The 14274-nt window shown below is 43.2% G+C and overlaps 1 protein-coding gene across 10 annotated transcripts in view; it reads right to left on the bottom strand.

Annotated features, from left to right (window-relative positions):
• The window catches only part of dst (dystonin), a 92940-nt gene that overhangs the window by 11909 nt on the left and 66757 nt on the right, over positions 1–14274 (bottom strand). For all 10 annotated transcript variants that reach the window (XM_076163073.1, XM_076163016.1, XM_076163044.1 and 7 more), the window contains 25 exons: positions 11535–11696; positions 11254–11424; positions 10820–10986; positions 10184–10343; positions 9626–9952; positions 9378–9462; positions 8734–8975; positions 8422–8628; positions 8156–8275; positions 7932–8039; positions 7628–7846; positions 7337–7540; positions 6977–7208; positions 6510–6736; positions 6286–6408; positions 6060–6161; positions 5444–5545; positions 5003–5176; positions 4389–4544; positions 4041–4238; positions 3087–3215; positions 2392–2562; positions 1058–1213; positions 558–764; positions 345–464 (listed from right to left, as the gene is read on the bottom strand). In XM_076163073.1, coding sequence (XP_076019188.1) covers positions 345–464; positions 558–764; positions 1058–1213; positions 2392–2562; positions 3087–3215; positions 4041–4238; positions 4389–4544; positions 5003–5176; positions 5444–5545; positions 6060–6161; positions 6286–6408; positions 6510–6736; positions 6977–7208; positions 7337–7540; positions 7628–7846; positions 7932–8039; positions 8156–8275; positions 8422–8628; positions 8734–8975; positions 9378–9462; positions 9626–9952; positions 10184–10343; positions 10820–10986; positions 11254–11424; positions 11535–11696 — 4269 coding nt within the window. The remainder of the gene's footprint in view (positions 1–344; positions 465–557; positions 765–1057; positions 1214–2391; positions 2563–3086; positions 3216–4040; positions 4239–4388; positions 4545–5002; positions 5177–5443; positions 5546–6059; positions 6162–6285; positions 6409–6509; positions 6737–6976; positions 7209–7336; positions 7541–7627; positions 7847–7931; positions 8040–8155; positions 8276–8421; positions 8629–8733; positions 8976–9377; positions 9463–9625; positions 9953–10183; positions 10344–10819; positions 10987–11253; positions 11425–11534; positions 11697–14274) is intronic.

Here is a 14274-nt window from a genome sequence, read left to right as displayed (position 1 = left end):
TGTTTCACTCAGATTAAACGTATCAAAAAGCAAGGTCAGCTCTAATACATGTAGTCCATCCCTGGATTATAGCGGGATTAGTCCAATCTCCCCCCCACGAAAAACTGCGGTCTTGAACAGCCTATACTGCCAGAAATACAGCTATACATTCTTATTGTATTCTGTAAATTCCACCAGCTTTTACTGGTGGGGTCACGGCAATCTGTTCCCAACTCCCATACAGACACGCATGGTGTGCTCTACATCTACTGACTTGAGTATATAAATGGGCTCTCATTCAGTGCAATAAATGTCGCTTAAATGTCTTATGTTATTCCAAAATGTTTCAGATGATGTCCGCTCACCTTGTGTTGCGCCAGCTGCTTCTTGATTTTGTCAGGATCGTTGGGAATTTCCCCTTCTGAGTCAAGAGACTGTTCCGATTCCTCCAACCACTCCATCAGCTTATTCCACGTTTCATGGAACTAATGACGACATAAAGGACATGAATGGAACATGATATCCTGTTGAAGGCTCACATGAACAACATAGTAATGTTGAAACATATGTCAACGTACCTGTTTTGCCCTTTTCCTGGCATCATCGAGGACGCGACCTCTTTCCACAGAGCGCTGCACCAGCTTCTCCCAGCGGCCCTGCACGCTGAGGAGCAGGTTCTTGATCAGTACCACATCCTGTTTCTGGCTGAAGTACTTAAGATGTGTTCCCGTCTTGTCCAGGTCAATGATTTGGTCCCTGTGGGAGTTCACCTCGGTCACATACATCTGACACAGAGGGGAGAGAGATGTCAGTCAACTCATCCGGGGTCGGGATGGAAGCGGCTTTCCAGCTGCTGAATGTGGTTTTTGAGTTAAACGCACTAATGAGCTTTGTTCTGAATGACAAAACAGATGAACCCAGACCCCACACTGATATACTATGTATGATGAATGAATTGGCTATGTTTGCAGTAATTTTCACTTAATATAAATGTAAAATTAGGTATAGCATTAAAAAATCAATGCAGGAGAAAAGCTACATTTGCCTTTAGTCACTTGTGTCTCCATGCAAATGCTACCTTGTGCTCATCGATCTGGAACAAGATGGTCTCCAGTATGAGAGAAGCAGGGGAGACCATATTCAGTGTCTGCTCTCCTTGGGTCAGCCAGTTGATGAAGTCCTGCAGTGAGTTGTGGAAATCTGTGGCGAGCGTCAAGGCCTCTTCCAGTTTCACCTGTGGAGACGAAGCGAGACACACACATTTTTTTTATCTCTCTGTGTAGAATGGTGGTTTTGTTTGTGCACCTTAATGAGACAAAGGGCACGGTCATAACCTGTGTCACACTGTGTGCACACACACAGCTGTTCGGGTTGCTACAAGAATGGGTAAACAGGAACAAATGAACAATTACAACTGTGGTCCACACGAAGGAAGTGAAGATCTCTGGAGAGGCTGATGGTGAAACAGAAATAGAATGAACGAGCTTTTAATGTAATAAACAAGCATATCCACCATCCATCATCTTCGGTCTAACCAAATAAGCAAAAAAGGTCAAATCCAGTGGAATAGCCTCATCACATTACAGTGAACCTGCTGACATTACCTCAGTGTAACAAAAATCTCAATTATAACGACATTTTCAGTCACCTACTTAGTATACAAATAATTTTTTTTAATTACAATTATGTCAAACTCGCGTAGAACAAACACTTTTAGTTACCAAATGTTTATTTTTAATTTAAATCCTGACCCTTACAGTTACAACACAAGAATCACATCATCTTGCTGCAGAGGGCAACAAAACAAATGCTCTAAATACCATAAGAAAATCCAAACTTCCAATCTTTACAGGCGATAAGGAAGTAAGGCATGATAGGTCACGACCTTACTGAGACCGAATCTGATGGAACATTTGTGCAGCCTCTCCATGTGAGGATGTAAGAACAATCCTGAGTTTCCTCTTGGTTCCTCCATGACCCAGGAGAATAGTGAAATGGAGAATGGGTTTGTGTCATTATTATTAATTACCCTCGTTCTTTGATCAACAAACATGAACAATTACACCACAGTGACCGATGAGTCACCGGTTTGGAACAAATGTTAGCTTTGCTTTTCTCCTTTATGCATCGTTCCACTTGTCATCCTTTTGCCGTATGAGACAAGACAGGAGCGTTTCATTTCTGTGCTGCTGACTCAGAGAGCCGACTCACCCCCTTTGTAACCACATCCTATGTATCCATGCCAGCCCTACGGCATTACACCATTCATTGTCAATGTCGGGATTAAAGGCTTACACATACGGAGTCACAACCAATGTGCACGTCAGCGATCTCTCACTGGGATCTATAGCTGCAGTTATGAATCATTAACATCAGATTAGTGAAATTCAGCTGTGGTTCTTGACTTCATACCTTTCTCTCTGATATCTTTGCCTGCACAGCTTCCCATTTCTCCTTCAGGTTTGCAAGGTCCTGCTCTGTGTTGCTGTCTGGGCCCTCTGGCATCACGGTGAGCAGCTGGTGCCCCTTTTCCATCAGTTCCCGATACAGCTCCTCCTTTGCCTCGAAGGTAGAACACAACTCCTACAAGGAAATGAAATTGATCTTGTCAAACAGAATAGCTGTTAAAAGACAACACGGCAGAAGTTTGGAGCTTTTTAGTGTCTGTAGTGTTTTAAAATGTATGAAATAAATTGTGTACTCTGTTTCTGTTGTCCAAAAATGGAAGCGTATACAGAGACTGAAGCATTTTCCCACAGACTTATAGGTCAGTCAGTGTGATGATACATGTTTGATAAAAAAATATTTTGCTTTCAGGAATCTATTTTTGTTTCCATAATAAACAGCCAATGATGCTCCTTAAAGAAAGTTAGAGTGCCCAAAGTTTCCCTAATAGGAGAAGAAAACCAAAAAACTAAAACAGACAAGAAACAGATGAGGATCAATCAGTTTCAAACAGTTCCAAGTTTTTTTTCCTGACAGGACACAAGTAGCGCATTTTGCAGTGTCATTTAATTTCACACTTGGGGTAAAACACAGAAAAGACACAGCCGGGTCCTTATAAGCCTGCCATCTGTACGCAGCCTTTCATATTGTTAAACACATACCAGATGGGCGTTAAGCTGCTCCCGGGCCGTGTCTGGTAAGCCTCCCACTGCCTTTGATGCCAACAGCTGACGGTCTGTGTCTTTCAGCCATTGCCGCATATCTTCTATCTCACCATGGAAACCTTGGGCCTACAACACAACACAACCTGAATCAGGACAAAAGGTGTCACACACTCATTCACTCATTGTTGGGGAACGCACGGCCCAGAGACGTGGATGTCTAAGTTATTAATTCCTGGGATTTGGTTTGACTATACAAACAGGATATCCACATTGTACTACAGGATAAAGAAGAAAGCACTCAGGGAGCACAAACTTTCGCCAAGGCCGAACATTTCTCTCTAACTTGCCATTTGAATGCACATTTGAATTTTATACTCTCGTTCCTTTAAAATGAATACAAAGCCCTAGGATATAGCTTTGATGTGAAGACGTACATATTGTGTAGAAGTACATACACAAAAAGCCTGGAGGTTATGAAACATAACCATTGCCATCTTATTCCTTGAACACCTCCCATTGCAACTTGAATGTTTCAAGATTCAATTGGATATTGGAACTGGTCTGGATGGAACTCTGTAGGTATTAAAGATTTGAAACTTCACTGAATCAGCACAACCTCAACTAGATAGTGATGGCGGTTGCACTACTGACACTATCTGTAAAATGCATCTGTGACCACCAGATTCACATCAAGGTCCTGCAGATCCAAACCAGATGAGTTTGATGAATCTCCTCAACCAAGTCCACAGGATGAGGAGGGAATGAGGAGGAGAAAGAGATCTGAATTAGAGCATTATTACTTTGCTATAACATATTGTACACAGTCCCCGGGAGAAAATATCAACCCTGGCTTCAACCAGGAAGGTCCAACTATGAGGAGGGAAAAATGAGACGTAAACCCGGTACATTGTGGCAAAATACACATTTTCAAACTAAACTTAAAGTTCATACCTGCAGCAAAGCACTTTGCAGTTGCTGCTTCCTCTGTGCTGTCTTCTCCAGGATGTCTTTCCATCTTTGGTTCAGGTTCTCTAATTTGGTCTGCAGACCAGAAGCTTCTTCCCCAGCGGTGGATTCTACCAGGTCACTACCAGCCTTGTTCACCGTCTCAACTGTTGCCTTATGAGCCATAACATCATTTTGGAGAACCTGAAGAGATACAGGAGAGATAATGCAGGAACAAATGTTAAGAGGGGAACTGTATGATTTGGAAATAGAAGGTGCTGCTGTAGGTCTGCTGTAACAATTGAAATGACTTTGCAGGGAAACATATGACATATGAGAGAAGGCATGTCATACGTGATGCTTGGCCAGTTCGATCTCGATGGCTTTGGGGTCTCCTCCAGCCTGTCTCTGTTCATTGAGCAGCTCCTCAGTGTGGCTCATCCATGCAAGCAGCTCATCCAGTGCATGCTGGAACTGCCCCAGTGCCAGGAGGCCTCCTTCCAGTTTGTGCTAGATTGAGGACAGATTAAACCGTTAGCTTTTGCAGAGATTGACACGTGACAGTCATGAAACAAAGGGATCTCAGGATTATCTGTACGGGATTTAAGGGTTACGTTTCTGTTTGCTAAATATCAATATCAATATAGAGAAATTCTGTTTCAGTTAAATGAACTGTTCAAATATGAATGCTGATATTTGGAGAAATGTCGTGATTTTCAGGTCATTTACATGTGAAGTAGGCAGCTGACAGTTTTTGGAAAATTGTAGCATTCTGAGATATTTGGCATTTATTCAAAGACCTACCGACCTGGTAGGTTACACCAAACATCTGTCCAAGTCTGTGACATCATTTGCACATACATGGCGTGATATCACTAGTGTCAATTTTTTAAAGAAAGTTGGATTTTGACTTTGTAAGCAGAGGTGTTGATGGTTCATTTGGGCATAGAACTCTCTCCTGTCCTGACCTGTCTGCTGATAATCTTCTCATCCAAGTTCTCCCATAGCAGTTTGAGCTCAGATATTGGCTCCTGGATGGCGCAGCGGTCAGCCTCCTCTGTCACCTTCATCAGCAGGAGGCCAGCCTGGTGATTCAGACGCTCCATCTCAATCTGCAGCTGGTACACTTCACCTTTGAACTCCTGACACACAAACGCACATGCAGAGAGACGGAGAGAAAGTAAGATCAAATCAGTTAGTCATTTGACCCTCTTCCTCCTGCTGCATACAAAAGCAGATATAATTACTCCCCAGGGTAAAATGATGCATTCAACACAAACACAGCTGGCATTTCATGGGTATTTACTTGTTTAACGAGTCAGACCAGAAGTGTATAGTCATGTTTTCAGTATACAAGAGGAGCGTCTGTATGCACATGCATCATATTTACACAGAAAACATCATTGTACCTTGAGTTCTACAATCTGCTGCTTGACAGTTTCCAGATCTGTTCCCACAGGTGACATGGAATCCACTTTGCTGTCCAGAATATCCACCCAGTCAAACATGCCCTGTGTACAAGGAGGAGAAACCATTGTTACTGGGAGAAAACAAAGCCTGCTGCACAGAGACTCGGGTTTCACATTCAGTGTCATCATAGATTCTAAACTGTTCCAATGGTGTATTGTGCGTGCAAATGCTTGACAACACAGCCAAACAAACAAATGAATACAATCATTTAAAAAGATTATTCGTCGGATCTTTTAAAGTCAGAAAAGACTTACCAAAGATATAACAAATGAATGAAAGGAAATCTAGAGACATTTCACCACAGTTAAGCACATTAAAGCACTATAATTAGTAAGACAAGTTTTTAAATGCATGATTATATTATCTAGTATTACTCATATTACAAAACAGGTTTTAAAAGATAATGAAAACAATCTGTTTAACTTGTAACTTTAGGATTTGAGATCATTTCAGGGCAAGATTCACCCCTTCAATGTTAAAGTTAAAAACGATTTTACTTTACTGTTCAGAGGATTAATTCAGGTCATACTGCCAGAGACAACAAGATCATATTACCTGCAAGCCATCTTGAAACTGCACGGCGGCCTGCATGGCTTCTTCCAGTCGCTCTACTCTCTCCTTCCATGTCTTGTTCAGATATTCCCACACTGTATTCACCTGGAAAAATTAAATCAGCACTTAACTGTGACCCACATGTATGCAGATATACAGTATCTTACCAAATAACGTGTGTTTGTAAGCGGAAATCTTTGTGAAGGTGATTGAGAGTGTGGTTTATTACCTCATCAAGGCTTTTCTTTATCACAGGTTTATCAGGTTCCCCGCATGCATTTAAAAGCTCCGTCCCCTGGTTTCGAACCATGTCAAGTTCCTCCTGCAGCGCGTCGATGTCCTCTTTAAAACCCTGGTAGAGATAATAACAAAAAAGACAATAGTGCTACTTTAGTGTCATTTTCACTTAGATGACTGGGCAAACCAACGTAAGAGATTGTAGATGTGTCTGACCTCCACAAACTCCTGCTGCTGTTTGACGACTGAAGGGTCGACTCCCGGCTCCTCCAGCTCCCTCAGAAGGTCCTGGCTGTCTTTGATAGTGGCAATCAGGGCACAGTGGTCACACCAGAACTTATCAGCCAGGTCCATCACGTCCAATAACTTGGCCTCCCGCTCTTCCAGCAACACCTGGATGTCATTCCAGACGAAGACCATCTGGTCCAGTTTGTCTTGTACAGCTTGTGGGGCAAAAACAGCAGCAGTGTTGGAAATTCACGAGAAATCACATAAGTGTAAAGATGAAATGCAATTAAAGTAAATTAAATTAAATTAAATCATATTATATCATATCATATCATATCATATCATATCATATCAAATTAAATTAAATTAAATTAAATTAAATTAAATTAAATTAAATTAAATTAAATTAAATTAAATTAAATTAAATTAAATTAATTATTAAATTATCAAAATACCTTTGGCAGAAATGTCCTTGTCTACCCCTTCCGATCGTGCTATCATCTCCATGCCTCGCTGCCTCAGTGTCTCGTAAGTAGGCTGTAATTTCTCCAGGTCCATAGAGATGTTCTTGTTTTCAGCAATATGCTCCTTGATCTTGTCCACCTCCACAGAGATGGAGGGAGGCTGACGTAGCCGCTCAACAATCCGCTCCAGGGACTCCAGCATGGGCTCGATTTTATCATGGAACTTGTGTGGAACAAGGAAAGCAAAATGTCAACACAAATGGTGAAGGTAGTGTTTGCTACATTGAGGGGTATAACAAGCACCTTAACATATAAATATGTTAAGAAACTACGAGTAAACAACTGGTTCACCTGAGTAGATTTGGAGATGGCCTCATCCAGAGTGGCAGCTCTTTGCTTCACATCAGCCTTGAGCTGGGCGTAAAGCTGATCAGTAGTTGTGTATTTCTCCCTGATGGCCACTCCCTCCACTGGGCTCAGTTCAAGCAGCTGAGGACCTGTCTTATTCATCTTGTCAATGTGGGGCTTATGCTCAGCAATCAGCTCACGCATTTGCTTTAGGGGAAATGACACACACATTGGAGCCATGTAAGACAATTTGTCATTACTTACTTGCAAAATGTGCTTCTGTTTGCTTCTTACCCTGAGTTCTTCTTGCTGCTGCCGCAGTGAATCATACTCGATGCCAGGTGGGGGCAGCTGGCTGAAGGCCTTCAGTGTGTCCTGAAGCCACGGCCACAGCTCCTCATAGGTTTCCCAGAATTGGCCTACAAGAGACTGAGCTCGTTCCAGCTGGAGGTATCGTTCAGAGTTCAGCTGACTGACGACTCCATACTTTTCCAAAAGAAACTGAGTCTTGGCCTGTTTGAGACCAGAAAAAACATCACTAACTTAGATTTATTTCTAACATACAGGAACAATATTTAAAGACTTTTGCTTTTTTCACCATCAAAATGTCTCTCTCTTCTTGGTTTTTGCTGTCCATAATGGCCTTTCCTGTTTTCACAATCTCATCCACAGAGTCCTTGTGCCTCATGATATCCATGGAGAAGACCTGGAAAGCAGGTAGTGTTAGGTTCTGTGTAAACCCACATACGTATAAGCCAAAACCTTTAATTTGCTTGAATGATGGCCTTTGTCTACCCAAACAGAAACAGTTAATAGTCTCACCTTCTGGGCTTGGAGCTGGGCTGTGGTTTGGTCCTGCTCCAGCCTGATCTCACCCATCGACAGCAGCTTCCTCTCAGCTTCAGTCAACCAGGTGAGCTCAGCATCTGCAGCTTGTTCAAACTGCAAAACAGATAAAATCATCAGTTTATGACATTTTCACAGCTTGAAAAAATGCAGATAAGGATTTTAATTAGCAGATAATCACAGTAAAAGATAAAGAAAGTTAAAGAAAAGGCCAAGCAAGTGTATTAATGTCTTGAGTTTACCTGTTGTGACTTCTGTATGTCAGCATTGATGTGGTCGACTTGCTGGGTGATGGTGTCACACACAGCCCTGTACCGCTCATTATCTTCCCTCACAAGCTTGTCCAGCCCCTCCCGTGTGTGCCAGGGGACCAGTTCCAGGAGAGAACTGCTCAACTCATTCAGCTTGTCTACTGTGGGCTTCTGCTCTTTAGTCTGCTTCAACAAGGCCTGAACAAAACAACAAAACACACAGAATGAACAAATGTGTTTTTGGAAAGAGAGACACTGAGTATAAGAGGTAAAAAAGTTGCACACAAAAAACAAAACTTTTACCTTCTGCCGGTTTTGTGCGTGATTGAGCTGCTGTCCTACAGGCTCTTGAGCAGCAAAAGCATTGACCTCAGACTCGACGGGCTCTAGCCAGCAGCTCAGCTCCTCGTGTGTGTGTTGCAGCTTAGCAGAGAGTGACAGAACGCGCTCCAAGCTCTTCAACACAGTGTCGCTCATTGCATTGATCTCAGCATACCTTGTTTTTATTCCATCCAGTTTACCTTGGATAACAACCACCTCATCACCTACAAAGACAAAAGTATATTGTGATATTGGATTGATGTGTGTGTGTGTTTTGCTTCTCTTCTCTATTGGCTGACATGTTTTCTTGAAACAACAAACCGACAGCCTACGCTTCATGTCAGTAAACATGGCTTTGATTGTATGAGGTCACACATTATTTTGCCATAACAACTTTCCTACCAAGCCTCTCTTACATCTGGGGGGGGGGGGGCTGGGAGGTTGCTTCATCCATCAATGTCTTCATTGTTGACTACAATTAAGATTGTGTGTGCTTTTATTGTATTATGTCTCTCTAGGATGTGTACTTTGGAGACAGAACCCTTATGCTAACTGTTTGCTGGCCTTTTACAATGTTAAGTGTGGAAGCTCAGCCTATGGTTAGACAGCCATAGTGTAGCACGTGCCTGTTGTTTGCTTCAGTAGTTCCATTCCATTAGAGACGGCCTGGTCAACGTTCTTCTTCTTCAAATCAATATCATTTTGTAGAGCCTGAAATCAAACCATAAACTTAGAAAGTCGTTAAGATTGACGCCCAAACCTTCCAGTTTACACAATGCATGACACATAAGTGAATAAACACCAACTGAAAGATGAGTAATGCATCTAAAATGAAAGGACAACGTAATTGTAGGCCTGGAGGAGGAGTGTGTACCCGGTGTTCGGCCAGCTGCTTTTCAAGAATGTCTATTTTGTAGTCCTCCACAGCCGCATCATTTAGCCGTGTGTGCGCCTCGTTCAGCCAGTTCATGAGGCCCACTTCATCCTCTCCAAAGAGCTGGGCATTGGCCAGAGCTTGCCGCAGCATCTCAGCTTTCCTCCTGCACCGCTCCTGCAGCTCTATGTAACACGCCTGGGCAGCATCCAGTTTAGACTGGACAAACTCCTTGTCGTCCGCTGAGCTCCCAGTTTTGAGTATCTGACCCAGACTGACAGCCTGAAACAGGTCTTTACTGTGATTCATTATCTCCTCCTCTAAGGCCTGACCACAGGGGATGGGAAACAAAAAAATATGACAAAACACAAAATAAAACAAACTGAAATGAAACATGATGGAAAAATGAACTAAAATAACTAAAAGCACAATCCCCAAATTAGAGCCCCCAAAATAAATTCATGCAGCTTGAAAACGGAAACAACAAAATTCTGATTACCAACGTCTATAGTGTCACGACAAAAGCACGTGGTTATGGTATAAGATGATGTATATTACTTTATGCTGGGAGATCTGCTCTTCCAGCTTAGCCGTCTCGGTGCCGGTAGGTTCAGAGTTTGCCAGGTGTTTCTCTGTAGCGGCGAGCCATTCGCTCAGAGGCTCCAGGATCTCATGGAACTGCTGAGTGACCCCTAAGATGCTTTCAAGGTGCTTGTGCCTGCAATATCAACAGCGGCAGTGTAAGAACAAACTTGAAAACGGCATATTGTGAGAATAGGGGATGAAAAACTGTTGAACATATCATTTATTCATTTATGTTCAGTTATTTATTCTTTCAATTGTGTATTTAATGGATTTTCAGAGGGTGTTTAATATATTATGTCTTCTTTGGTCCTGCTTATCTCTTATTTATGTGAAAGAAATAGAAAATAAATGTATCTCCTTGCTTGGCAGAATGGATACAGCTTTATAAAAGTTTAATTATTCTTTCAGTTGGACAATTACATCTACTTTCTTTAAGTTCCAGTACAATTAAGTGGAAGGAGAATTTGTAAGTCTTGCCAAAGCATAGATTTTCAGGTAAATATGAAATCAGAATTAAAAAGAATGCCGTCACTTTTGCAAAAATGACTTTGAACTCTGACGCAAACTGAAGCGGTGCATTCAGAACACATTGCCTGTGTTCATACAGACCTGTTCTCAGCCTTCTTGAGAAGTGTGTCCCACCTCTGCCCCAGGCATTCAATCTCTTTTGCAACTTTTTCCTTATCCACAGACTCTGCCAGTTCAGCAACCTTTCCTCCCTCTTTCTTTATCAGCTCCACTGTTGGCTTACGGTCATCCAGCAGTCTCTGTAAGAGCTGTCAAAGGCAAACAAAGGAGAAGACTTACTATCTGCCTTTAATATGCTCTGGCTACAAGCAGTGATTCGTGGAGGAGAACTGTAAATCTAACAACAACAAATTAAGTAACCATTACACTGATAGCTTTGTGTAGCACATTCATGTTTAACAATGAATGTCAGTTAAATTAGATGAATGCCAAAGTTGTAAATTTATTTAGATTCTCTGTGGAGTGGAAGTATTCATGACTGTTTCTTGTGTTTCCATTGCGTAATACTGACTTACTTTCTGCTCCTGTATCTGTGCCTTGACAACCTTAAATTCTGCAGAAGGAGGCTTTTGATTGGCCACCAGCTCCTCTGTGTCAGTCAGCCAGCTGAGCAGTGACTCCAGAGCGTCCTGGAACCTCCCACAGTGCAACAAGGCTTCATGCAGCTGGGCCGAACGGTCAGCAATCTGCAAACCACATGATAAATACAGATGTTGACTCTTCATTACGCCAAACAAAAGTGGTACCAGTAGCCACAGCAGGACCATAGGCCAGATCAATAACAATGACAAAGAACCTTTTTGTTGAGGCTATTCCAATTTGTGTTGATGTCCTCCAGGTCGTCCTCAAGCCTCTTAGTACGGGTGCCTTTGGCAGCAGTCTGGATCAGACCCTGGCCGAGAGTGTTGATGCCTTGAAGCTGTGTTTGCAATGGATCAATCTCCAGTTTCTGGACAGCCTATGATAAAATAAACCCACATTAACAAAACAAAGCAAATGAGACCTGTAGTATCACTGTTGCATCATAACGAGTTCAGTTTCAATCATAGTCCAGTCGATATGCTCCAAGTTCCTGTTACACTAACTGACACAAAATCACTGTCACTGTTGCTCTCTCTTTGCTCTCTAAAGGGTCAGCAGCTTCTGGAGGAGCCCAACACAGTCATCGGTTAAAACACAGCTGTATATAATCACACAGATATACTTCCATGTTAGACTAGTGAGCTAATCCTAATTGACCCATCATGTACTCTGATACGCAAGGAAAACACCAAAGCAGAGGCCAACAAGCATTAATCTAGAGAGGCTTATCATCTAGAGAAACACATGTTAGACCAGCCTATGAGAAATGAAAGAAGAGGCTATTTTGGGCACCTGTGGGGGAAAATAACCCGTAAAGTCCATTTCTGGACTTGCAGTTATGGCAGTCAGGAAGGTCTCTAACTCAAGCTCCTCTGCGTTTTGGAACGTATGCAGGCTCCTGTCAGGCAGACATGCCTCCACTGATTGCAGAAACTCTTCCAGCTCCTCCATGTTGTACGTGAAGGCTCCTTGTCGTACATCACAGGGGTTAGATTGCTTGCGGCACTCTATGGGTAGAGTTACAGAGTTTCCATTTGTCTCTGGCTGTGTCACTACCACACTGAGCAATTCATGGCCCTCCTGAGATGACACATCCTCTAAGAGTTCAGCTGTGGACAGCTCATCATAGTCTGTTAAAGTTCTAACATGTGATCCAGAGCTCTCATTTGGAGTCCTGGAGGTTGGCACTTTGCACTCCCCATTGGCTCTGTTGGCCTTTCTTTGATTCACGTCCGACACAGGAGAGTCCGTCTGTTGTGACTCCCGGACAAGGCTACCGTAGTAAAGAGACAGTTTATCTCTAGCAGGTGAGAAAGGGAAATCTGAACTGAGCGATCGGCCTGTTTTTAGGTCTCCAGACATGTGCATGGCCTCTGAGGAGGAGAGGCTCCGTGTACCAGGGCCTGTTCTTTTGTGGGATTGATGGCCACGTCGCTCCCGCTCCACAGTTGGGCTGTACAGACCCGAGTCTTCTTCAGATGTCAATGAACTGGTCATACTCTGTCCTCTCCTGCCATTCACCAACCCAGGCCTGTCAACACTTCGCGAGGACAAGGTCCCGCTGCGGGCTGCATACTCCGCCAAATTAGTCGGCGCAAAAGCCCGCCATGACCGCCGGTGATGAGGATGATCCTTCTTGTCCCCTCCCTGATGTCGTGACTTAGGCAGCACTGCGTCGGTAGCTCTGATTATATTTCCATTGAGTTTAAGTTTATCAAACATGGCACGCTCATCCAGCAAAGCGGGCTTATGGGCTCGAAGCTCAAATGCGCTGGAAGACGACAGAACTCCATTTCCACACAAGCTGCTGAGGTCTAATGTGCGATGTGTGTAGGGTAGAGTGCCTGTGAAGTGTCTGGAAGAGAGGCTGCCTTTAGAGCCCGAGTCTATCTGCTCATTGAGACGGACGGTGTCATAAATGGATCTCTGGGGCACATAGCAGTCATCTATGTTCAGGTCCTCCTCCTCCCCCTTTCCCATGCAGGGGGGGTTTTGTCTGAGACAATCTGGCCTGCTTAGAGGTTTCCCCATACTAAAACAATGCCACCGCTTCGTACAACAGTAACATTAAGGATGTAGCAAAAATACTTTGACGTATATGTTGCTTTAGTGCACACTACATGAACAGAAGTACAATCTATTTTCTCTTAAATAAGAATTAAACAAATAAATACTGAAAGTGTCATTACTCAAACATTTCAACTGATCAATACATCATCAATAGAAAAGTAGCAGCTTCGTCTTTAGTATTAAGAAATATAATCCAGTCTTTCAATCCAGTCAGCCATCACCAAACATATCCACCCAGGCTCTTCTCCTTGTATTGCCAAAACTTCATCATTGTCCCACTGGTTCAAAGTGCTTGTTTCTCCCTTGTATCCTCACAACATCCATGCGCGCAGGAACATCTTCAGTGAAAAGCCATATATCCACAAACAAATCCATTGGACTGAAGGAAAACTGCGGGCGATTGTAAGGAAAGTTGGTCCTCCTGGATCAACAAAAAAGCTTGCCCTTTCTCTCCCATCGCTCCCTGTGCAATGACAGACACCCTCCTGGCAGAGAGTTGCATGCCCCGCCCCCGCTCATTATTCAGACAACATCTGCCACAACTCCATTTGTGCTCAGAGCTGCCCCGGCACATGTTGATTGGTGGACACATGACCCTTTTTTTTCTTCTCTAATTCCCCCTTATGTCTGCATGGCCCGTATGACTTCACTTCTATGCCGTGTTCTGCATCCTGACACAATCACTCACTTTCCTTCTCTGAGAGAATGGGGAGGGGGGAGCGATACGCACCAGCTTTTCTACTTTACATGAAAAAACCCTAGACCAGCAGGCAACAGCAGCAGCTCCCACTCTGATGACATCACACTGTGTGGAAATAGATACACGTTTTTCCTTTTTTTTCTTCGCCTTTCCCTGTTTTCTTCTCGTGGACGGTTGCTGTGGA

The sequence above is a fragment of the Genypterus blacodes genome, unplaced genomic scaffold, assembly GCF_046128005.1.
Source record: "Genypterus blacodes isolate CSIRO-AG114 ecotype Tasmania unplaced genomic scaffold, CSIRO-AGI_Gbla_v1 ptg000012l_1, whole genome shotgun sequence".
NCBI classification, from domain to species: Eukaryota; Metazoa; Chordata; class Actinopteri; order Ophidiiformes; family Ophidiidae; genus Genypterus; species Genypterus blacodes.
This window is presented reverse-complemented; position numbering and strand designations above follow the sequence as displayed.